The 25405-nt window shown below is 42.8% G+C and overlaps 2 protein-coding genes and 2 pseudogenes across 4 annotated transcripts; 2 read left to right on the top strand and 2 right to left on the bottom strand.

Moving 5' to 3' along the window:
- Nucleotides 1-4224: 4224 nt before the first annotated feature.
- LOC136505320 (uncharacterized) lies at nucleotides 4225-9397 on the top strand. Its single transcript, XM_066500472.1, has 4 exons — nucleotides 4225-4644; nucleotides 5450-5607; nucleotides 5691-5842; nucleotides 8857-9397. Exons 2-4 carry the CDS (start codon nucleotides 5526-5528, stop codon nucleotides 8935-8937), a joined length of 315 nt encoding a protein of 104 aa, XP_066356569.1. The 5' UTR covers nucleotides 4225-4644; nucleotides 5450-5525; the 3' UTR covers nucleotides 8938-9397.
- Nucleotides 9398-15129: 5732 nt separating this feature from the next.
- On the top strand, nucleotides 15130-17049 carry LOC136505464 (cytosolic sulfotransferase 18-like). Of its 3 annotated transcripts, none has more exons than XM_066500621.1 (2): nucleotides 15130-15548; nucleotides 15609-17049. In XM_066500621.1, exon 2 carries the CDS (start codon nucleotides 15691-15693, stop codon nucleotides 16750-16752), a length of 1062 nt encoding a protein of 353 aa, XP_066356718.1. In that variant the 5' UTR covers nucleotides 15130-15548; nucleotides 15609-15690; the 3' UTR covers nucleotides 16753-17049. The 3 variants fall into 3 exon arrangements, with proteins under 3 accessions (XP_066356718.1, XP_066356717.1, XP_066356720.1); XM_066500620.1 differs by having other exon boundaries at nucleotides 15130-15542; XM_066500623.1 differs by having other exon boundaries at nucleotides 15130-15469.
- Nucleotides 17050-19014: 1965 nt separating this feature from the next.
- Nucleotides 19015-20568, bottom strand: LOC136503148 (heat shock 70 kDa protein BIP4-like; annotated as a pseudogene).
- A 96-nt stretch (nucleotides 20569-20664) lies between these two features.
- LOC136503149 (uncharacterized) lies at nucleotides 20665-25188 on the bottom strand (annotated as a pseudogene).
- Nucleotides 25189-25405: the final 217 nt, after the last annotated feature.

The following is a 25405-nucleotide window of genomic DNA, read 5'->3' on the forward strand; positions in this document are numbered from 1 at the left end:
AGGAGTCTGTATACTTGAAACAGTGTGCAATACATTTTCGTTCAGCATTGATACTCGTCAATCAAGGACTCCACAACTGGTGGCGGTTGCAGAATAAGTGGTGGCACCAGCTCGGGTGCTCCCCGCGGATGCAAGGGTGAGCTAGATGGGCTGGAGAATCTGTATGTCAAGATGTCCATGCGCAGGGTCTCCAGCAGCCAACTATTTTTTACTATTATTGAATTGCATAAACTGTTTTTTTGTCAAGAAAATGAAGTTAAGACAATTAGTTGATTGTGATTATCATTTACTCTTTTTTTCAAATAGTGGTCTTCATTTCGGAGCCTTTCATGCAGTTTAATAATGGCTGGGGAGCTAGGCTTGTGAGAACTTACTCTTAATTGAGTTGCGAGCTAGGGATGTAGCACTTCAATGGGTGTCTTGGTTGAGTTCTATAATTGCCAAAAATTGATGGTGCTGATAAGATTGACAATCCTGTAACTCTGCAGTACCTTTCTTTTTTTTTTTAAAAAAGGAGGGCAAATGCTACTTATGGTCGAATTCATGTTCTTTTTGTTGTTTTGATTTGATGCCTACAGCCCACATGTTAACTTTCAGATGTGTTTGTAAAGAATCAAAAGGAGTTGACCTAATGCCAATCTTTCTTGTCGTCTTTTTCATTCTTTATATTTATATAAATTCTCACCAACAAGTACATGGCCAGGTAATGGCCGTAATGCTGCATCCTTTAGCCAGTGTGCCCCCTTGAGATCTACTGACTGCTAGCTTATGCATATTGTCTTTTATTTGCAGGGTAGAGAGTTGTACAGGAAACATTCAACAGTTTATTTCCAAGCTATATCAGAGACTTTAATTCATGTCTTTTATTTGCATCGAAGAAAACTCATCCGAGGATGAGATTGTTGGCCTGACAGAAATGTTCAAAATACGATATGAATTTTTAAACAATGTCTCTGATATAGCTTCTTTCTACGATAGTGGAGTGATGTATCATGTTTACCTTTCCCTTTTTGTTTTTTTATAACCTGTTTGCCATTTAGGATTTAATCACCAGGTCTACTTTCCACTTTTCAGGCAGTGAAGCAATGTTTGCTGACCTTGGTCATTTTACGAGTGCATCCATCAGATGTACAGTTAGATCCACAAGATATTTGAAACAAGATATGTCCATGCTAATATCCTTTACTACTTTATAGAAAGAGATTTTACTGTAATTGTAATAACATTAACTATGGTCTATGGAGATGGATGAGACTGCATTTTAGGAAGACCATATCAGCTAATTGAACTTAAGCGGTTATGGACTGTTAAATGGGCACAATAAAATTCTTCAATTTGCTTGCTAGCTGTATAAATGAACAAGTAATATTAGTTCATTTTCTTTACTTTGCCACAGCTCAACCAGATTTACGTGCTATCAGATTTCATAAGCATTATAGAATGCATGTGTGTGTTCAGTATGATAGACTTCACTAATCTGGATTTAAATATACAATTATAGCCTTGACAGTTCTGAAGCACAAAGAGATGTACTTGAGACCCATAACAGGTACAATATTCAACATGTGTATTTTATCTCTTTATCATACATCTGTTTTTCCTATCTAAATGTCTGAGCGAAGTTCCTGTTAGGTGAAGAATCTAGTTGTGTTAGTCCTATTGAATCTGAAGAAGTTTCTGAGAATCCTAGCATGGAAAAGGCTATAACTGATGAAGGAAATCCATGTCTCACTATCGAGCAAGAAGTGCAGGGCCGCCGTCGCTATCGGCGCGGTCCTAACCCGTGCGCGAGGCTAGGGTGTCGACGCTGCGACAGCCCGTAGCTAGGCGAGGTGTGGCCTACGCAGCGGGCGGAGAAGGCGGCATGCGGCACGCATGGTTGAGGCGCGGCGGTTGGCGGCTGAAAGGTCCTAATGGCTAGAGGGGGGATAAATAGCCTAATAAAAATTTCTACAACAACACTTAACCAAATGGTTAGACAATTATGAGGCGAAGCGAGTGTTGCGCTAGCCTACTCAAAATGTAAGCCACCTACCACAATTCTAGTTTAGATAGTGTCAATTCACACAAGATCAATGATACTACCCTATGTTAGTGTGCTCTCAAAGGCTAACTAAAGAGCCACACCAACCAAGCATGCAAGCTCTCACAACTAGCTACACTAAAGAGCTTGTCAACTAGTTTGCGGTAGAGTAAAGAGAGTGATCAAGAGGGTTATACCGCCGTGTAGATGAATGAACCAATTAATCACGAAGATGAATAACAATGATGACCAATCACCTCGGAATCAATGATGAAGACAATGATTTTTACCGAGGTTCACTTGCTTGCCGGCAAGCTAGTCCTCGTTGTGGCGATTCACTCACTTGGAGGTTCACGCGCTAATTGGCTTCACACGCCAAGCCCTCAATAGGGTGCCGCACAACCAACACAAGATGAGGATCACACAAGCCACGAGCAATCCACTAGAGTACCTTTTGGCGCTCCGCCGGGGAAAGGTCAAGAACCCCTCACAATCACCACGATCGGAGCCGGAGACAATCACCACCTCCGCTCGACGATCCTCGCTGCTCCAAGCCGTCTAGGTGGCGGCAACCACCAAGAGTAACAAGCGAAATCTGCAGCGAACCACGATCACTAAGTGCCTCTAGATGCAATCACTCAAGCAATGCACTTGGATTACTCCCAATCTCACTATGATGATGAATCAATGATGTAGATGAGTGGGAGGGCTTTGGCTTAGCTCACAAGGTTGCTATGTCAATGAAAATGGCCAAAGATATGAGCCACAGCCGGCCATAGGGCTATAAATAGAGCCCCAATCAAATAGAGCCGTTATACCCCTTCACTGGGCAAAACGCACTCTGACCGGACGCTCCGGTCATACTGACTGGACGCTGGCCCTCAGCGTCCGATCGCCCGATGGACGCCACGTGTCATCACCTTCAAACGCTGTTCGTCAGATTTCAACGGCTACGAAGCTGACCGGACGCTCCGGTCAAAACTGACCGGACGCTGAAGCCCCAGCGTCCGGTCGTTTCCAGTAAGCTCCCCGAGGCATGATTTTTCGACCGGACGCGTTCGGTCCACCTTGACCGGACGCAGCCAGCGTCCGGTGCTCAACCCTAGACTACTGTGCCGTCTGACAGCTCGATCGGACGCAGCCCTTCAGCGTCCGGTCGCTGAGTGACCCAGCGTCCGGTTAGTAGACCGACGCCAGCATCATTTCGATCAACTCCATTTCAACTCTAACTTCTTCACCCTTGCTCCAATATGCCAACCACCAAGAATTTTGCATCCGGCGCAATAGAAAATAGACATTTCATTTTTCCAAAAGCGCCGAATCCCGCCTCGCAAGCTCGGCAGGAGGGAGAGAGAGACCCAAACCCATCTCAACCCTGCAAACACCTTGTGCACATGTGTTAGCATATTTTCACAAATATTATCAAGGGTGTTAGCGCTCCACTAGATCCTAAATGCATATGCAATGAGTTAGAGCATCTAGTGGCACTTTGATAACCGCATTTAGATACGAGTTTCACCCCTCTTAATAGTACGGCTATCAAACCTAAATGTGATCACACTCTCCAAATGTCTTGATCACCAAAACAAAATAGCTCCTATGGTTTATACCTTTGCCTTGAGCTTTTTGTTTTTTCTCTTTCTTCTTTTCAAGTTTAAGCCTTTGATCATCTCCATGCTATCACCATTGTTATGTTATGATCTTCATTTGCTTCTCTACTTGAAGTGTGCTACCTATCTCATGATCACTTGATGAACTAGGTTAGCACTTAGGGTTTCATCAATTCACCAAAACCAAACTAGAGCTTTCAACGGTCCTAGCTGATGTGCCACGGAGGTGACGGAGATGGCGACACGTGCGCGGCGGAGCTGACCCGCAACGCAATGACATGAGGCAATATGAACACCAACAACCCCCATGTCGTGCGGAAAGGTCTATACAGTTTGAGTCTGCGACGTCGTGCTGTGCGTGACTGTTAATTTCACGAACTTTGTTTTTTAATTAATATATGTATTTAATTTTACAGTATTATTATCTTATTCTGCTATCTATATATTTTTAGTATAAAAATTTAGTTATTCCGTAGCGACGTAGGAACACGCTGGCTAGGAACGGTAAAAAGTTAATTTTCCCCACGACATCTGGCGAAGCGCGGCGTCCGTCTCCGTCAAAAGTTAATTTTCCCCACGACATCTAGCGAAGCGCGGCGTCCGTCTCCGTCCGACTCCCCGACCTTCTCTCCGTTACTCCAGAGTCCGAACTCCGTCGGGTGCCTAACCCTAGCCGCCGCCCGCCGGACCTCAACGGCTCCACCCCGCCGAGCGCCGCTCTCCCGCGGTCGCCGGACCTCCACCCCGCAGGGCGCACGCCGTAGTTCCACCGGCCGAGCGGGCGCGGCGACCTGTGCCGGCAGCGGCAGTGGCAGCGCAGGCCAGCATCTTGGCTCCCCGTGGCCGCGTGAGCAGGCAGCAGCCTGCAGGCCGCACGCACGCCGCAGCCAGGCTGCCAAGCAGGTGGCTTTGTGTTTCCGGATTGGGTGATTGCCTCTGTTCCTTGCAGTCGCCAATTGCAAACTTGCAATAGAAGAGTACCGGCTGAGGCTTGGTATTATTGTACTATTGGTAATTCTCCATTCACATTCTCAAATTTTAAGGTATTTGTCCCGGCTGTGTTGTCTCTGTTCCTTGCCAAGCAGGTGACCGATGAGTTATTTGATTGCGCCAATTTTTGTAGAGTTCATCGAGACATTAAAATCCTTGTTTCTCCTGTTACTATGCCAATTACCCAACAATTAGTTAGGTTTTTTTAATCACTTTCATGTTCCCATCAATTATGTTGCGGATTTAAGTAAATTTATGCACTTACAAGCTAGTTTTGTTATCATTCGGTATTAGACCCCATATGAGGGTTATATTTACCCAATACCGATGGTGCATATGCTTTGATAGCTTCAAAATTGACGAGCTCCGCCACTAGTTGGCATCTCCAAATTTGAGTAATGCTAGTGCTAGTGCAGGATCTGTGGCACAACAGACATTAAGGCTCCAGGGATCATGCCATTTATTACTTTCCTGAATTTTAGATTACTTATATTTGAGAATTTACAGCCTGCTGTAATAGAATTTTAGATTGCTATGTTCATGTTTGTCAATTTCTCATATTATGGACTTATGGTGAACTCTATGAACTCTACTACTCTAGTATGGACCTGTTATTTGTGAATTTGACGTATCACTCTAATGTATGCAGTATCCAGTGTGCACTATGAACTTATGAAATTGTGTATTGAAATTTTAATATGCATTATTGTTTATTTATATTTAAAAATACTAAAACGTATCCACATATCATTTTTTAGAAATTGCCGTATCCGTGTATCCGTATCCTCTCGATACTGATACACGTATCCGTATCTGTGTTGCATAGGTGAACGCCCCCTGCGCTGCGCTCTCCTCATTGCTTCCAGAAACTCAGCCCATCTCTCGAGTTCTCTATCCATCGCATGGCTCTCGCGTGCGCCACCCACGCGCGCCGCTTCCTCCTCTCCGGCCCGGCGAGATCTTTCCACACCCAGCCCTACCAAGGTATGCCCTCCCCGACCTCCATCACAAATCCCGTGCTGCTTCTTTTTCGTGACTGGAGTCAGATACTTCCTTCTGGGGCACAGCCAAGGTCGGTGTGGTGGAGTTTCTGAACGGCGTCGGCAAGGGGGTGGAGGCGCACGCCGTGAAGCTGGAGGAGGCTGTGGGCGGCAACCTCCAGAGGCTCCTCGAGGCCCGCACGCTGCGACTCAAGAAGCTTGGCATCCCCTGCAAGCATGTAAGGCTCTGATTTTTCTTCTTGTGCTACCTATAGTCTATAATCTACAAGCGAGTTGCTGATGTAGTAGTGGCTTGTTTTCTTTGCATTTCGTCATGGAAATGTTGGGATTGATCGTGTTTTGTTGTATAAGGCTGTGCTGTTGCTGTACAATTATTGGATTGTTGCATCCACTCTGAGTTTGTAGATTCTTGCCAAATGTTAGTGAGGAGAGTTGCCGTGGTATTTTTTTGGTTGTTGACATACGATTTACTTCTCTCCATATAGCTAGGTTGCCTAACATGTGAGGCAATTTGCATGTTTATAGTTGAACTTAACATGCTTTTAGGACAAATTAGCCAAGCATAATTTCTAGTGCTTATTATTTTCCAGTGGTATCCCTTAGGTTGTATTATATCCTACATCTAGCGAGGGGCCACGTAAGCCGAAAAACTCTATTGAAAAACGAAGCTAATGGGATATTTTTCTTCTGAGAGAATTTTTTGGCCAGTTGGTGTTAAAAGTACTAAAAGGCAATAGAATCAAATCAGGGTGGATCAAGTGGCGACAAGCTTCTGGCATTCTCTGTGACAAGAGGGTACCACAAAAGCTAAAAGGCAAGTTCTATGGAACGGCGATTAGACTGGCTATGTTATATGGAGCAGAATGTTGACCTACAAAGATTAGACATGTTCAACAACTGAGTGTTGCAGAAATGCGTATGTTGCGATGGATTTGCGGTCACACAAGAATGGACTGAGTTCGGAACAATGATATACGTGATCGCCTAGAGGTAGCACCAATTGAAGAAAAGCTTGTCCAACATCGGTTGAGGTGGTTTGGCCATGTCCAAAGGAGACCTTCAGAGGCACCAGTGCATTGTGGAGTCCTAAGCCAAGCTAATAATATGAGAGGTAGAGGAAGACCGAAATTGACATGGGGGAGGCAATAAAAAGAGATTTGAAAGCTTGGGATATACCTAGAGATCTATGTTTGAATAGGAGTACTTGGAAAGCAGCTATTGAAGTGCCTGAACCGTGACTTGGGGCTCTTGGTGGGTTTCAACTCTAGCCTACCCCAACTTGCTTGGGACTGAAAGGCTATGTTGATGTTGTTGTTGTTGTTGTTGTTGCTGTTAAAAGTACTAAAAACTAGGCCATACTTTTAGCTGCAACCTATCAACCTATCACTTTACAAGCTTGACTAGCCAACAAGATTACAATATCAGTATTGGTCTCCTAACATTATCTAAACTTTATTAAATACTTAATGTTGAATGAGAAATGTGATAAGTTATTGGCATTCGTTAACTCTGAGGGCAGTTTTTTTTTGTGTTTAAGTTCTCCAGTTAGTTGTTCAATTAATATTTTTAATGCTATGATATCTTGAGAATGCCAAGAATGTGCTGTACTGTTGCACTTCTACTTTGAGATGAATTTTCGTTCATGTGTATGTTCATTTGTTCATGACCATGACCATGACCAATCTGGGCTTCAATAATGATGTTTTTGAAGCACATGAAAGTCAATAACATCAATGGTGAGAAATTTCCATGCATTTTTGTTTCAGGCACTATGAACTTAAACTCAAATTTAAAGCCACATCACGGCATCAATGTTTTAGAATTGAAACACTGAGTTCTAACAACGTGCTAGTCATTTTCATTGTTTTCGCTTTTAATTGCAAGGCAATAAGTTGATTGCTTTAGCCTTTAGTCACTTAAACTTAAATTCTTTCATAACGAAATATGTGGGGTATTCGTTGGGTTGTTTTGGATGCTTCCAAGGAAATGGACTATCTGTACTCTAAAGAAAGGAAATGCACTACTTTATAATTTTATTGATGAGATTTAACACCTCCTTACTTACATTGCCATAGTTTGTGAGATATTTTAGTAGCATCTACAGTTATATGTGGACCTACTGAACTTTTAAATTTACTGCACATATTTAGATTGCCTTGTTTGGGTTACGAACATTTCAATTGGTTTTGAATTAATTGGTTTAGGAAGACAGGTTCTAAAACTGTATATATACCTTACCGAAAGTTTTTAGGTTTAGTATGTACTGTTTTGTTTAATTCGAAAAATGGTAGTTTTAAGTTTTCATTGCATTGGGATAGTGTTTTGACTTTGGAAAACGACATCTATGCTGTTTTTTATGTATATTTTTCATGTTTTACTAGATAGAAGCCGGTTAGAACACATTATTTTACTACTGGAGAAAACAATGTTTTCCTAAATAATATGAGGAGAGGTCGTGGAAGACCGAAATTGACATGGGGGGAGGCAATAAAAAGATATTTGAAAGCTTGGGATATACCTAGAGATCTATGTTTGAATAGGAGTACTTGGAAAGCAGCTATTGAAGTGCCTGAACCGTGACTTGGGGCTCTTGGTGGGTTTCAACCCTAGACTACCCCAACTTGCTTGGGACTGAAAGGCTATGTTGTTGTTGTTGTTGTTGTTCCTAAACAGTAAACAGTCGATCACCTAATGTTTAGCCATTACTCGGGCTAAACAGTCCAGTAAACGGGTTAAACGGTCAAATAAACGGGATAGATGGACTATTGAACAGAAACGACATACCATCATGTAGCGTTAATACGGTGTTTAAACAGACTAAACGATTGTTTAAGCGAACAGTTGGAAAAACAGGTTTTTAATATCCAAGTTTCTTCCTATGTATCTAGCAAAATTATGATCTCTGGAAACATTTGGTTGTACTTAGGCTCTAAATCAAGTTTAACCAAATCTGGTTGTACTTAGGTACAAATCAAGTTTAACCAAATCTAGTTGTACTTGGACCCAAGATTGAAGCGAAATCCATTTAACCTGTTGCTATGTGCTAATTTCTGTTTGTAACATTTACTGGTGGATTAAGATATGTTGGATCTTAATTGCAAACATTTTTTTCTTGATTGAAATATTGTTTGCCATTTAGTTCTGTAACATTTTTGAAAGCATTAATGTTAAGATTGAAAACAAGCATCTGTGCTAATCTATATTATTAATTATTTATTCCCCTACAATGCAGAGAAAATTGATTTTGAGTTTTGCTCACAAGTACCGTCTTGGTCTCTGGAAGCCCCAAGCAGAACCCAGGAAAGTTGAATAAAGTAGGTTTGTTCTTGAAAGATAGTCTACTGTTGGACTGAAGCATGTTTGGGTCATTGAATATTTGCTTTGTAATTTAGGAGCCACAAATCTTTGTTCTCTGTCTCTGGCCATACTAATTTATTTGCAACCATTGCACAAAGTTTTCTAGAAAAATTCCAACTTCGTGTGGTGTGGGTTTGTTCCTTTTGTAATAACAAACCGTAACAGCACCAGCCCCCTGTGATAATCTATCACTTAATGTTTGTATTGTTCCTGAGGTTTCTTACCAACAACAATGACGTTTTGTTAATGTAGTCTATAAGCAACCTGACTAGGTTGAGAGTTGGACCCGACGGTTCACTGACTATTCAGATTCTCAGAAAGATGCATTACTGTGCATTAGAATTCTAGTCATCTAGTATTGTAAACAAGTCAACCATGTTGTAATTCTATAGAAGTTTTTGTGGTTCTACACTGCCCTTTCAAGATGCCAATGCACATTACCTGTTTGGATTGTGATGATTTTAGTTGAATTTCATGTGGTTGGCAGAGGCGGCAAATTGAACACTCTTGTTGTAGCATCTTCTGAACATTCTAGAACGAAATATGCAGTGCCCGGTTCATTTTAATATATGCAAACAGACGGCTATAGAACGAAATGTGCAGTGGCCGGTTCATTTTAATATGCAATTATGAATCACAAAATCCTGACTTTTCAGAGATAACGCAACATTTACCTAAACAAGCCTGGCCTGCTCCTCCGACAGAAGCGCTATCCACGTCGCCTTAATTTTTTCTGGCCATTGGATCTGCAAATCAACGGCTCCGGTTCTCCCCACAAAATTCTACAGGGATCGGCTTCTCCTTTTATTACTGTATAGCTTCTACCTGTTTCCCTCTGTGAAAATCGGCTTCGTCAGGCTTCTCGTCACGATGCGAACAAACGAATATATACTCAGCTTCCATTTTCGTCTGCTGTCCATATCCTTCTCAGTCCCTCCCGATAAAAAAAAAGAAAAAACCTCCCTCTCGCTCTCTTCCCTCAATCCCTCATTATCCCGACGCCCACAGGGGCGACGACGACGGCGCCGGCCACGAGTGCCGTGCCGCGCCGCGGCCGCCCTCCTCCTCATCCGCCGCCTCCTCCCATCTCCCCTTCCCTCCCGAGACGACGACAGGCGACGGCGGCGGGCGCGAGGCGACGCCGCCGCCTACAGCCGGCGTGCCGACGCGAGTGGAGCCCGGTTGCCCCTTCCTCTCCCTCATCCTCCTCGTCACCTCCTGGATGCCTCCTCCCACCGGGCCGGCTGCGCTCCTCCGGCCGGCGAAACCCTAGGTACCATGCCGGATGGGCCTAACCCTAAACTCCGGCCTGCACTCTCTTCCCTTCTCTCTCCCCTTCCCTAAACTCCCTCTCCTCACTGCAGGGATCTTCGCCCCCCCTCCCCTCTTCGGTGCAGCGAGCAAGCTGGCCCAGTGTCCATGTTCTCGTGTTGTTCTCTATGTAAAACTGATATCCTTCCATGTACAGTGATGATTAGTTATTTAGTTGTTTCATTCATGTTATCTACTGAGGCTTGGGGATGATGCGATGATGATGTTTTTTAGACTGAGGCAATGGAATTGTGCTGTAATAATGATTATACAGTTATTTCATTCTTAAGGAATCTGCCTATTTTCGTTCTATTAGTTGCATATTTTATTCATTTTTTAGTCACCATACATCCATTGTCGATGAAGTCTTTGGTTCATACAGTTTATGGGTTCCTCTAATACTGAGCACACCCCATTGCCAATGATGGGTTTGCGGTTGGCCTTGCTACAAAGGTAATTTATTCTTTAGTGAGCTGTAGTATCAGGCTCTGTATTCTATTTTATTTATAAGCTATGCATTGCCTTCGTTCTTTCAATCCTATTCTATGACTCCTACAACGGGCATGGCTTTCCTGTCAGACATATGCTTCTCCTTTTACCTAACGTCAACTCTGTTCCTGTCAGACATATGACTTTCCTGTCAGACATATGCAACCTTAATATAACTTTGGTATATGGATGTTCATATTCTTTTACCCTTGCAACAAACCGAATTCGTATTTCTCAACCAAGAGGAGTACAATTGGAAAGTTCTAGATTGGGATATGTATGCTCATGGCTCAGCGCCTAAACATGAGATGGTACGCTTACATTTGTTGTACAAAAACTGCATTGATTTCTGTCTGGTGATCTCTCTTCACTTATGGTTGTTGGTCTTTACAGGTCTGGACCATCTCGGCCTGAATGTTTTGTGGATTCATCGCGCCCCAGGGCTTACATGATTTATTACTGACTTCATGTCTTCCAAGGCTTACATGATTTTGTGCTACTGCTTGTGCCATTCTTAGCTTACTCTTAGATAACCATGTACGAAAAGGCTAGAGTCGGAGGCAGCATTGTGTCGCCGGCTAATCTTGTCCCTGTCAATTGCATCGATGGCGTGGTAGGATTACCATTATGATGCTTCCTGTGATCCTAAAGATACATCCACTCACATACCTTAAGGTTTCCTCTCCATCTCTCCTATTTGTGGTCATGTAAATTATTAAGATCCAATGCTAAAATGTCGTCAGTTTAGCAATACCACAGCAAGTGTTTTGGTTAAGCAAGACTAGCAAATGCTCTTTGTTTTCTCTTTGTGATAATTTCAGAGTTCATAGTTCATTAAGGCTAATCTGGGTAGAGCAGCTTCCTTGCCTGCCAGATCATTATCTCCGCAAGGTTCTGATCTTATCTCCAAATTTAGCAAGAGGATTCATAAAAAAACTGATTACGCATGTGAGGAATCCCATTGCTTTTTTAATCGGATCTTACGATATGTAAAAGTATGTTTGCTGATGGATCCGTTTCTGAATTTGATTTCTTAGCGATAAGGTGGATGCACGAATGGGCTCAAGCACACCGTCTGTTGAAAACAAGATTACTTACGCCTACCAAAAAAATGTTTTTTTTATCGAGCATGAATCTTCATCTTCAAAACTATACAAGGTATGCCATGGAAAACATTTATTAGTGTTAACTAACACACTGCAACCTCAGTCAACAAGGAAGTGATAATGATCTACACAATTTTTTTCATCATTTGGGATACATTTCTCCTTAGTCTGTAATCCATTTCAGAAATGTAGGGTGTGTAAAATAGATATGGCGCAGACGCGCAATTCAACCTTTGCATCCATTTTACCTATCAATTCAGATGCTCTCTGAAAATCACATGTCAATCATTATATATTCTACGAGCTGATACAATAGATGCATCCATCTTGATGCTTCCATCACCTACTTTATCGTGAGTTTGTGCAGCTTGACAACTTCTAGATGGTCATGAACTTTTTATATATCTGCAACTTCAATGAAAAAAGCACAAAGTGATGTTCTGCAGGCTACAAAAGATCTGGCCTACTTCATGCATACATGCTTAATTTACATTTTACCTGACATTTATTATGTTTTGATCACTGCAAGTTTTAGGAATTATCGGGAATACATAGCCTAACTTTTACAAACTAATCAAGATATCCTATGAGGTTTATGTAGCATGACAAATTCTGGATGCTTCCTGGGCTTCATCTCAGGTAACAAACTGTTCCACTCTTATTCCTATTCCATCTCGCCAATGCATGCTTTCTGCTGTTCTGAATGGTGATGGTTCAGTAATGGTGTTAGCTGTCCTTGGCTATCTGCGACATTTAGTACGCACTTCAACTTTAGGTATTCATCGCCAGACTCATAGCTATTGTGGCCTGTGAGATATCTCAGAGTGGATGCCTAATTTCACATGGAAATTGTACAGTGCATACCTATGTCAATATATACATCGACCTTCTATGCTTTTGTTAAAGGCTTACTTTAGTTACTATTAAACGACACGCTTTTGGCTTCCATGTTTTTTTTGAGATTTCAGGCTCACTTCCCATTCTATGTAAATGATGAGCTCACCTATGTTACTTATACCAAAATTTAGTCAGATTTGAGTGAACTGTGATATTAATCCAATGGCTGTCTGATGATCCAAGCAAGTTTGGTGATTTCAATCTCCAGTTCAGGTGTGTACCTAGGCAGCTTGGTGTGTACCTAGGCAGCTTGGTACCTAAATGAGGCAGTACATTTTAGATGGAGTGCTATAGTTACTAGATGTACACTGTAGTTTTATTCATAGTTTTCTCTCAGTTTTCTACTTTAGCTTTTCACCTTACAACATGTAGCAGGCGCTCAAATGAGCTTTTATTTATGCTGCCTGTACCAAAATTGACTTTGAGCAAGCTTGGTTTGATGATCTCAGTGGCCATCTGTGACTGACATTGTGGATAGCCTGAAGGCCTCTTCCAACCCTTTGAAGACTGTAAACTAAAGGTTATTGTAGTCATGCACAGGATGTAGAATTTGTTCTAAGTCGAAAAAGAATGTAGCCATGCTCTGAGCAGCTTATGTATGTTCTGTTTTCTCTTATGTAACATGTGTTTATGTCAATCTATTATATATCATTGTAATGTGCCACCACCAAATATTATGTCTTCGAGTCACATCTATTCTTTGTCATATGGATATCGAGATTATTCCATTTATCAAATAGTAAAAAAAATACCAAGTGCAAAACCATGTTATTTAGCTACTTGACAACAGAGTCCACACGCTTTCACGCTTTCCAGAACGGGCGCCCCCCTTATACTAATGGACCAATGAACCTAAGACTGGTACCAGCAATAACATATGTTTATTCTTGCATGTCTACCATTACTTCACCACGGGCGCGCGAGTGCGCGCGCAACGATACTAGTAAGATATATTTTAGTACCACTAGTCGCTTGCGCATGACACCAGCTGACAGTGAGCCTCAGTACCACTACTCAGCTTGTGGTTTAGGGTTCGTGGCTTAAATTGGAAGTGATATGAACCTTAAGAACCGGGGTTTTGGAGTAACCAGCAGTGATGTAGTAGTGTTAATGTTGGTTTAAGATATGATGTGACTTGAGGATGGCTCGTAGGGTAAAGATAGCAAGGAAAGAGCTTTGAGAAACTAAGTGAAAGTTGAAGGGAAGAAAGCGATAGCTTGGTGATCGAGAGGCTATGGTAAAGGGAAAAAAATACTTCCATTGAGTCAATGTACTAATGCTACGATGAGGAGTCGTATCGTGTGGATGATCAAATCATTGTAATTTACGTGGTGTTTAAATCCGGGGGCTAACGTTTACAGGTTTCACATGGGGGGTGTCATATGGGAGTGTTCGGATAGTAATAATAAAACAAATTATAGAAGCCATCAGGAATCCGCGAGATGAATTTATTAAGCCTAACTAAACCGGCAGCAACATTTATTTACTATAGCACCATATTGTCAAATCATGGACTAATTAGGCTTAAAAAAATTCGTCTCGCAAATTAGTCGCAATCTGTGCAATTAGTTATTTTTAGTCTATATTTAATACTCCATGCATGTGTCCAAACATCCAATATGACAGGGACTAAGCTTTAGGGAAAGAAACTAAACAAGGCCTTATTTTATGGTATCTTATGGTTCCACGGCAAGTTTATTCACGATTATAGACTTTGTGCCATTAATAATATCATTTTTTTCATGATTTATTATTTTATTTCACAAAAGTGATTTATATAATTATCATTGTCATAATTAATGTTTTTTCTCTCTTTCCCATAGCAACGACGGGCAAATTTGCTATTTAGGGTGTGTTTGGTTCTTTAGTCGCTTCTAAAATTCATGTCATATTAAATGTTTAGATACTAATAAGGAGCATTAAATATAGATTAATTACAAAACCAATTACATAGATGGAGGTTAATTTGCGAGACGATTTTTTAAGCCTAATTAATCTGTCATTAGTACATGTTACTGTAGCACCACGTTGTCAAATCATGGACTAATTAGGCTTAAAAGATTCGTCTTGTAAATTAGTCGTAAATTGCGCAATTAGTTTCGTAATTAGTCTATATTTAATACTTCATGCATGTGTCCAAATATTCGATGTGACAAGAATTTTAGGAGGCACTGCAATAACCAAACGGGGCCTTATATGCTTTGTGTCTCGTGTATATACAAAATGCTGATCTACTCGTCGACGCTAAAATCTACTACATGTGCACCTGGTGTCCTAGTTAACGGCAGACTGCTCACCGAACATGTGCAGATGTGCACATGTATGTTGGGTCAAATCCTTTGTTTTTTAGGCAACAAAATCCTTTGTTCACCTTTCTGTCTCTCGCGAATCTCAGTACGCAGCGGCAGCGTGCTCCGCTCTCCCTTCCAGTTGCCAAAAATTGATTTGAGCCAAACTTTAGGCCACGGCGATCGACGGGCTGGCCACCGGCGGAGGGCAGCGAGGAGGGCCAGCCGGCACTCGGCAGGGCGCTGGTGGTGTGGCGGCGGCTCGGCAGCCTGAGCTGGCGGCGGCGAGTGCGCAGTCCATTTAGCGGCGACGCGACAGAGCGGGCGCGCTGCGGTTGCGCGGCGAGCAGAGCGGACGCCCCACCGGAGCTCGAGATCGTGCCACAGGACAGGACAGGTGTGCAAATTGCTCGACTTGGGCGGTAGCCTGCCTGTACAGGAGTCAACGCCTTCGGCCTTCTTCCTCACCGGTGAGGGTGACCTCATGTTCTTGCTCTTACTCTGTTCATGCTAAGCTATTTGAATATTATCATCAGTTCATCGCGTCACAATTTCCTACCGATCCTGTCGATCGGCGCGGCTATCAATTTCCTCAACCACAAGTCCACAACCACAAACATGGCGGCGCAGGTTCCTTCTGAATCTAGCAAGAATGACGGTGACGCCAAAACCAAAACTTCAGCTGATGAATCTCCACCTGAAACTTACAGCGATCTCATATCCACGTTACCAGTGAGAGGAGGGTGGGTGATGCCACTCGTTCTATACCAGAACTACTGGCTGAATCCTGCTAGGCTCAAGCACATCATCCCCGTCAAAGAACACTACAAGCCTCGTAGCGACGACATCATCCTCGCCACCTACCCGAAATGTGGAACCACTTGGCTGAAAGCCCTCTCTTTCGCCATCACGACCCGAAACCGCGGCCGCCACACTTTCGCCGCCGCCGCTGCCGCCGACCACCCTCCTCTGCTCATCACCCAGCTGCACCCTCAAGAACTCGTGGCACACCTCGAGACACCGAATCCAGCGGCAGGAGACCTGGCCGCTATCGAGAAGCTGCCCGCCCCAAGGCTTCTTGCTACCCATCTACCCCTTTCCCTGCTCCCGCCAGCCATTTCCACCTGTGGCTGCCGCGTCGTGTACCTTTGCCGGCAGCCCAAGGATGTGTCCATCTCGCTGTGGCACTTTGGGAATGGTATGCTGCGTGGAGGAAGAACAACAAGGTCGTCCCCCGTGCAACTTGACGCCTCGGTGAGCATGTTCTGTGAGGGGATCTCACCTTTTGGGCCCTTTTGGGAGCACTATCTCGAGTACTGGAAGGAGAGCTTGGCGAGGCCTCAGCATATACTTTTCTTGAAGTATGAAGAGATCGTTTCAGACCCAGTGAAAATCGTGGAAACGCTTGCCGGATTCTTTGCTGTCCCGTTCACTGAAGAGGAGAAGAGGATAGGGGTCCCTGAGGAGGTGGTGAGGCTGTGCAGCTTTGAAGTGCTCAGTGGCCTGGAAAGCAATCGGTCTGGAGATGTTACTCGTGGAGACGACCTGGTTATTGGGAAGTCTATGTTCTTCAGGAAAGGCAAGGTGGGGGACTGGGAGAACCACATGAGCAAAGAGATGAGTGAGAAGGTTGATGACGTCTTAAAAGACAAGTTCAAGGGATCCGGTCTCGTATTTTAGTTGATGATTGTCCAGGTCTTTCGTGTATGAGCCTGTTCGCTGGTTGATTTCTGGACTGATAAGTCGGGCTGGTGCTGGTTTATTGTGAGAGGAAAACACTCTATTATGGCTGATAAGCTCTGGCTGAAACCAACAAGCAAACGGACTGTGTAATGTTGTTTGTCCAGAATAATTAGGCATTCGCACCTGCAGTAGCATTTATAATGGGATCTTTTTGCTCAAAATAAATTATGCCTGTGTATCATATAATTTATCTATATTTATTATCTGCACTGGTCGTCTTTGGACTTGTTTGGTAGGATTTTTGCTCTAGGTTCACAAAGTTATTTTTTTAACTTATCTTACCAAACAGGTCCTAATGAAACAGCTTCTCCTTTAAAGTTAATTTTCAACTCCTCTCACAGGCACAGTTTCTCGTGTGAAGCTGGGTGAAGTTGAAAATACTAACAGTTCTCTCTATTATCTTCCCTGAGAAGTTGTTTATCAAACGTTTTTTGAAACAGCTTTAGCTTCCCTAGTTTTGTCTACTTTTATGTAACCGAGCTGGAAAAAACTACCCCACTAGTAAATTGAGTTGTACCAAACATGCCCTATGTATTTTGGTCTCTCCCATGGATGTATAGAGATTACTAATAGATAGTGGTAATGCGGAATCAAGGTAGATAGATAATATAGATCTATCTTCTTTTTCACTAATTATTAATGTGATAATATATTGGTCGTCTCAGTATTTCGCATAGACTCATATTTTCCTTCCCGATGCATTCAAAAATCATATTACTTTAAGCCTAAATTTTGATATTGATGAATTGGACTATAAATGTACTGGTTATTTAGATATTTGGCAACCTAATAATTAATTAATATTTGAATGAGACCAAATATTTCACTAATTCTTACTTTTGTATTTAGCTTTTATTAGTTGCACACATGTACTTTATTTTAAAATCTAAACTGGCTATTTATTTAAAATATGGACCTTTTCATTAATCCACATCATAGTTCATTAAAATCAATAGTGCATATTGTTTCAACAAAAAATCAATAGTGCATACTCTTTTTTTTCTGATTGATCTCGTAATATGTGATCCAGTGGTGGCTTCATCTAACACTACCGTAACACTCTCATTTTAAAATATATAAAGCGTATCAAAATTTAAAAACTCAAACTTTGCACATTTTGATTGGCAATTACTAAAAATAGTTTACGTGCTTGGTGCACAAAATTAAAGCATTCAACGATATATTGTAAGAGTATTTGATGTATGCTTCTAAAGACTTTTAAAAATCCATTGTCAGCAAAACATTGTAAAAAAGACTTTTAAAAATTTCAATACACCTTAATAAAAGGACAATAAAAGAAGCACAGAACCACGGAACAGGATCGGACGAACACCATCCGAACAAACTCAACAAATACGTAAACTCCATATTCATTTATACACATCTAAATAAGATGGGGAGAGCATGAGCAATTTAAACATGTAAAAATATCGGAGCCAGATTCGGTGACTTTGCTTAGACCACATTTGGGATAGCTTCTCCGACGGTTTAAGGAGTTGCTTTTGCCAAATGGGTTAAAATAGAACAACTCTTCAAGTGGAGCTCCTTAAACCTTTCACGGCTGGTGGGTGTCGATGGGGCTGAAAATATTAGCGTCTCCTAGCTCTCTCTATTATCTAATATGAAAAGCTGTTTTTGTTAAGCTCAACCGGAGAGCTACTCGTGAAGTTGAATAAAAAAAAACTACTCCAACAGTAAAGCAGACTTGTATCAAATGGAACCTTAGGCAATTCATGGCGTGGCCATGTGTGTGCAACATCAATGCTCTTATGATATCTGAAACAAGGTTTATGTTCCGGCTATAAGAGTTTGAGGAAGGATGCAACTATTCCTATCCATGCACAACTTAGCAATTATATATAGTCAGCTATAGTCTCATTTATCTCCGCTATTGAAGAGGCCCTCCGCTAAATGCCATAGCTGGAGATTTAAGACACTACTTTGAAACTTTGCAAAACAACTAATTTGGAAAATACCCTGTAAAATAATTTGGAAATTGTTGATACATATTGGATGTCTTGCTGTAAAATACCTGATTTATATATGGAAAGGCATGCATGGAGTACATCATAGAGGATGGTGTAAAAATCGATCTCCTATAATATCCTATATAGTACATCTCCTAATAATCAATCGGACTAGGATTTGCTGGGCCAATAATTAAGAACTAACAGCTTCATAATTAAGGTTTATCTATATCTAAAGCAAATCCAAAGATTCAAACCTCCTGTATTTTAAGGAATGGATTTTAACCGCTGCTCCAAGAGCAACCGCTTCATCTGGTTTGACCCTTATGTTTGGCTCCTTCCCATAAAAGTATTCCCTGACAAGTCATTGAATCTTTGGGATCATGGTGCTTCCACCAACAAGAATAACCTCATCTATCTCGCTCCTCTCAAGCTCAGAGTCTGCCATGGCCGAGTCCACCAAGGCAATGGCTCTCCAGAACAGATCACCACCCAATTTCTCAAAAGTTCTCCGTGATAGCGACTCCGAGAAATCCATGCCGCCTCCGAGTAGAGATTCGATGCTCACTTGGGCATGATCTTGACTGCTCAATGCCTTCTTTGCACGCTCACACGCCACGCCCAGTTTCCTGAGAGCAGCCCTGTCCTGGCTGACATCCTTGCCGTGCTTCATCTTGATCACGTCGACGAAGTGGTCCACGACCCTGCGATCGAAGTCATCTCCTCCGAGAAAAGGATCGTCCCGATAACAGTGGCGAATCTAGACTAAACTGCTGCCGGGGTCGCACAGATTCATGAACTCAATTTGATGGGGTCATAGCTGGCCGGAATACGCGGGGTTCCACTGATTCGTACAAAGTTATCGGGGTCGCATGACCCCGACACATGCACTGTGGCTTAACCAAGGACATCAAAATAACCGTCATCCCTAAGCGTCACGACGCTGCCTTCAGCTGTGCCGCCGCCGACGTGGAGGACAAGAGCGTTGCCGTCCTCCCGCAGCTTCTCACCAAGACCGTAGGCGACGGCTGCCGCGACGGGCTCCGTGACCGTGCCCAGGACGTCCAGCCCAAGGTTTTTTTTTTCCGGAAATTAAAATTTATCGGAAATTAAAATTTATCAGAGGTCATACATAATTTGGATAAGCATGATATATCGAAAATATCGGACCAAATTCAAAAAATTCAAAAATTTTCAAAAAAAATTGTAGAATTTGACTTAAAACTATTCCTAAGCTATTAAACATCACTTGTTCACAGATAAAAACAAGAATAAAACATTATGAGTGCATTAGATAGGTTCTACGCCGAACGTTGCTATGTCCCACATATTACAGTCCATTCTATAACATATATAATAAGGCCCACTACACTCAATAGCACAGTCCATTAGATCATATTACAGTTCATTAGATAGGTAAGTAGTCTCAAATTCATTACAAAATATAGGAGTGCACTAAAAGCTAACAGCGCATCCACTGAAGTGTGCCATGCACCATCCAGATCTTTTCCTTTGATAGTGAGCCTACACCTTAAAAAATATTGACATAGACAATTTTCAAACTCAATGAAATAAAATCACAATGACAATGCTGATGCTAGCATATAAAAGGTTCATCTGACCTTTTATAGGCCGTAGATGCTCTTGACAATCGACTTTCTTTTCCTAGTTGATCTTGGCCGTAGAGGGGTTGGTTCCCCGTAGGATACAAAATCAACTATCACCACATGTATACATTTTTATGTCACATGTGAGTTGATTTAGTCACCTGAACCACCTGGTACATCTGTACCAGCTGTAGTACCACCGCTTCCATCACCAACATCATTATCACCTTTGCCCAAAAAAAAGACAGACCAACATTTAAAATAATAACTACAGTCTATTGACAACAAATCCAAATTGCTGAAACTGATTTAAACTCATCATCACCTTCATCGTTCGAACTGCTGTCCCCTGACTCGGCATACACTGGGCTACCATGTTCTTCTAAAGAAGTGTCATAGTCATCTGCAATACATTCATCATCTTCATCCAATTGCATCTTCCTTTTCTTTTTCTTGCCCAATTGCATCTTCTGCTTAAATGCAGCTACCTCTTCATCGTCCATGTGTAAACTTTCAATGACGAAGTTGCTAGGTGTTGACCAATCATCATCGCTATCATCATATTCATCAAGAATTGGTGTAGACTCACTCATAGAATTGTTCAGCCACTCCATGATTGGGTTGCCTTCATCATAAAGAGCAAGATCCATCATCATGCTACATGGATCAGGATCTTTTTCTTGAAAGTTCTGAAAGTCAGCTTCGAATTGTTGGATGCACAGCTTCAGATTATAATGCACGTACACTAATTTCTCCAGCTTGTCATAGCCTAAACGATTTCTTACTTTTGTATGCACCAAAGCAAACGTGCTCCAGTTTCTTTCACACCCACTTGATGATACGCATGGCGAGACAATGCGCCTTGCAATCCTTTGTAATTCTGGATACTGTCCTCCATAAGAACCCCACCATTCAGCTACAATTAATTAAAAAAATTAACTTGCAGCAACTTACAAGAACATGATCACTATCATGCAATTTATTTCAGAGATATTAGTTGCACACAAGAGTAACAGCAGATCAGTACCTGCACTGGTTCTGCCATTTAGTGCTGACCACCGAGCTTCTGGAGTTCCAAATAACCCTCTCTTTTTAATGAACCGAGAAAATTGATCAATCACAGCAGCTGCTTCTGAAGTTGACTTTGCAAGCTTCTTGATTGCCATGGTTACAGCAAATTGGGAACTTGACTTTTTTGCAAGGTTTGACCTATACAATTCTGAAGGATCAAGTGCAGCAGCTACAAAGGTAAAGAAATCACTAATATTAGAAAGATAAGAACTGAAAGTGACATTACAAATTTAGAATGGATGCAAAGAAACATTGATTGAACAAGTTTTAGATCAGTCCATAGTGTTACCTGCATGAATAATTGTTCCATTGAGAATATATCGAAGCCTTTTACTGATCACTTCAGCTACCTTCTTATGAAAATTTCCTTTACCATGTTTTATTTGTTTTATTTTACCAGTTATCTCATTATACGCCTGTATCATCTTTGGAAGGAAGCCAGATATAGTACCATTCTTTTGTTGATCAGCATAGAGAAGAACACAAAAAAGTGGTCCAACAACTTTTAAGACCAATTCCATCTTTTCCCACCACACCCTATTTGTCAAGCAATCATATGCAAATTCATAGTCTGGATCATTTCTCCATTCACTGTTTTTCCACTCAGGAGAGACCATCCATGCCTTGAACTCATCCTACCTATCAAAAAAAACTTTGTAAGCACAAGAACACCGTGCCAAATCTAGTGGCATTCCACCGAACCAGCTCTCCACCAATCTTCTGTCTCATCATAGCATGAAGTCTGTTATGGTTATAGAAAAAATTACATATGCGCTTTGCACTCTTCACTACATGGTCAACCTCATCAAATCACCCTATGTCCTTGCATCAAATTTATAGTATGTGCAGCACATGGCTGCCATGTAATGTGTTTATGCTTAGCAACAAGCATTTTGCATGCTTTCTTGTAATTGGAACCATTATCTGTCACAATCTGAACAATATACTTGGGACCAATCTCTTCCTCAACGACCTTACTAATACAATCATAAATGAATTCTGCATTTTGGACCTCACCAGTTGCATTCACAATCTTGTGAAAGAACATGCGACCATTGCAAAAGATCATAAAGTTAATAATACACATCATATTGTTGCTTGTCCATGAATCACACATGAGGGTGACTCCAAATCGATCCCAATCTTCCCTAAAAGACTTCATGTGAGCTTTCAAGTCATTAAAGTTCTGTTCTAGCAATGGACCATCTATATCTTTTCCTTTTGGGATAGGCACATCACCAAGTTGTTGAGTCAATTTAATTGCTAATCGAAAGTAGGGGCAGTCAGCTTTCCTTCTAGGAACATCATTGGCATGGAACCACTTAGACCAAGTTTTCGCAAGCCTAAGCACGGAATCCCCACTAAGCATAGTGTCAATTCGAGGCTGTAAGGGCGCCTTACTACGTGCCAAGTCTATGTCAAAGGGAGCTTTTGAAGAACTTGGGTTCTGGTAGAAACTGTGAAGCGAACTTTGTCTAGTGGAGGCAGCAGCCCCACTGCCACTGCTACTTGCCTTGCCTAAGGTAGCGGACTTACTCCCACTGCTACTTGCTTTGCCTAGATTTGAAAGCCCAGTACTAGTGGCACTTCCCTTATGAAACAGAGGGCTGCCACTTGACCCACTTGGACTAGCAGTCCGACAAATACCACTACCACTTGCCCTATTCTTAGGAGTTGAGCCAATATCCATAAGTGAGTTTTGCATTGCCATCTCATACTGTGCCTCTTCGTCAAGGCTAGCTAAAGTTGTTCTATAATCATGTTCCATGAGTGCCTTCTCAATATAGAGACGACTTTCCTTAACATCTCTCTTCTTTTTCTTCGCTAATGTTACTTGATCCAGCAATATTGTCTTAACATTAGGTGGCACATGGGAACATGACTTCTTATTACCAGATATTGCACACAAATGCTCCGTTAAGCGGGTCTTCCCTCCACTTTTCTGGCCTGCAGAATAGTAGCCACACTTCCAGCCATTTGTACCCGACTGTGTCCCATGGCTCCATGTATCTTCAATTGGTCCTTTCAATTTTATCCACCTCCCTAAAAAACAGTGTGATCCATCGTTAGAACAGAACAATTCATGGATGAAACATGAAACAAAAAAAGGGTATTTGGCTACACAAACATACCTCCAGTAGTAACCACATATGTGTCAGCCACACTGGATGGCTCGCCGCTGCTGCCAGGTACTTTCCCCTTGCCACTGCTATGGCATTCCATCTCTCCTAGAATTTGTCTGCCAATTAGGATTGAAACATGCTGTATCAAAATTCCTAAAATAAATTTCATTTTATACAAGAGTAATTATTCTGTACAAAATTGCAGGTTGATACACGCTTCCAGTTAAGTGTACTATTCTCTAATCCACCAAGTTGAACAAATCAAAGAAATTATTTTGTACTCAAACAACATCCTAGAATGATTCAGCACTAATTATTCAGCTGGCAAAGCACCACTGCACTTTTCTACCATCTACCATCTATTGCTGGCAAGAAAGTTAAATCCTTGAGTAGAAAAGAGAAAACACACCAAACTCTAGACTCTGGAGTGCTGAACTGCTGAAGGCGTGAAGCTCACCAGCAGGTCCCCTGTCGCGACGGGCGCTCGAGGAGTAGTTCGCGGTGGTGGCGCTGCCGCATGCCAGCACGCGTACCTGTCGTTCATCGACTCCATGCGGCACCACGGGGTGGATTCGTGGCCTCGTGGGTCTAGGCTATGGCAGCGGTGGCGCCATGAGCGCGGCTGTGTGGCTGTGCCTGCGTGAGGGGAACAAATGGGATTACGATTGGATTTCTAGGGTTTGGGGGGATTTTGTGGGCTGGGAGGCGCTGTTGGACTGTCGTGCGGGAAGTTTGGGCCCATCTGCGCGGGAAGAGGAAAAAGCCAGAAAATTGGCCGATTACCTATTTCTATTGGGCCCCATCGACAGAGATGATATTCCGGAAAAATCCATGACTTTCGGTCGATAAAAATTTCCTTGGTCCAGCCCAGCCATCCTGCCGGCGTCCCTGGCCTCCAGCGTCGACGCGTAGTCGTCGGAGTGCTGCGGAACGGCGATGAGGGCATCGCTTACCCTCCTGATGCCGAGGTGGTCCTAGGCCTTCTTCCTCAGGTCGTCGACGACCATGGTTGCGATCTCCTGGACATGTGGAGCTCCTTGGCTGACGCACCGTCGTCGTTTTTGGAGTTCAATTGGATGACCGGCCCGATGCCATATCTTGTTGGACCAATCTTGTATGGTACACTTTGGGTGAGTCTCTACACGGTGTCCTCCTCGTACCTTCGGCCGAGCATGCGCTTGAAACCAGAGATGGCGGCCTCGGGGTGGGTGTCGGCGTGGTTCTTGGCGGCCTCGCCGACGAGGACGCTGTCGTCATTCGGGAAGGCGACCCAGGATGGGATACAGACGCGAAACATGGTCTCGGTCTCACCGGGGCCACCGCGGGTGTAGCCGGCGACGCAAGAGTTTGTGTTGCCCAGGTCGATGGCGATCGCTTCAGGGTCATACCTATACCACTTTGCGGTGCTGTGCGTATTCGCGTGGTGATCATGGGAAACATCTAGCACTGACGCCGTAGGAAGCAGGCAAGCAGTAGCAGCAGCATGTCAACCCTAACGCCGACACCGCAATGGCCTGCCATTGCCGCAAACAGAGATGCAACGTACCACTAATACCTTAGGAAGGCACCATGGAGAGGAGACGTGTTGGAACCGATGGTGACCATCGAATTCTTGATATTAGAACTGGCTTGCAGTCGGTCCGGCTCGTTACCATGAGCCTACGCTCCCACAGGTCATAGGTCCACCGGAGCTGACAACATATAAGGCCATGGGCCTTACTCAACCCAAAAACTAGCCTAATAGGTGGGGGCTTCTCCTGCCTCATATGTTGTGCTCCCCACCATCGCTACATGATGTGAGACTAAATCCTAACAATCTCCT

Source organism: Miscanthus floridulus, chromosome 14 (assembly GCF_019320115.1).
Source record: "Miscanthus floridulus cultivar M001 chromosome 14, ASM1932011v1, whole genome shotgun sequence".
NCBI lineage: Eukaryota > Viridiplantae > Streptophyta > Magnoliopsida > Poales > Poaceae > Miscanthus > Miscanthus floridulus.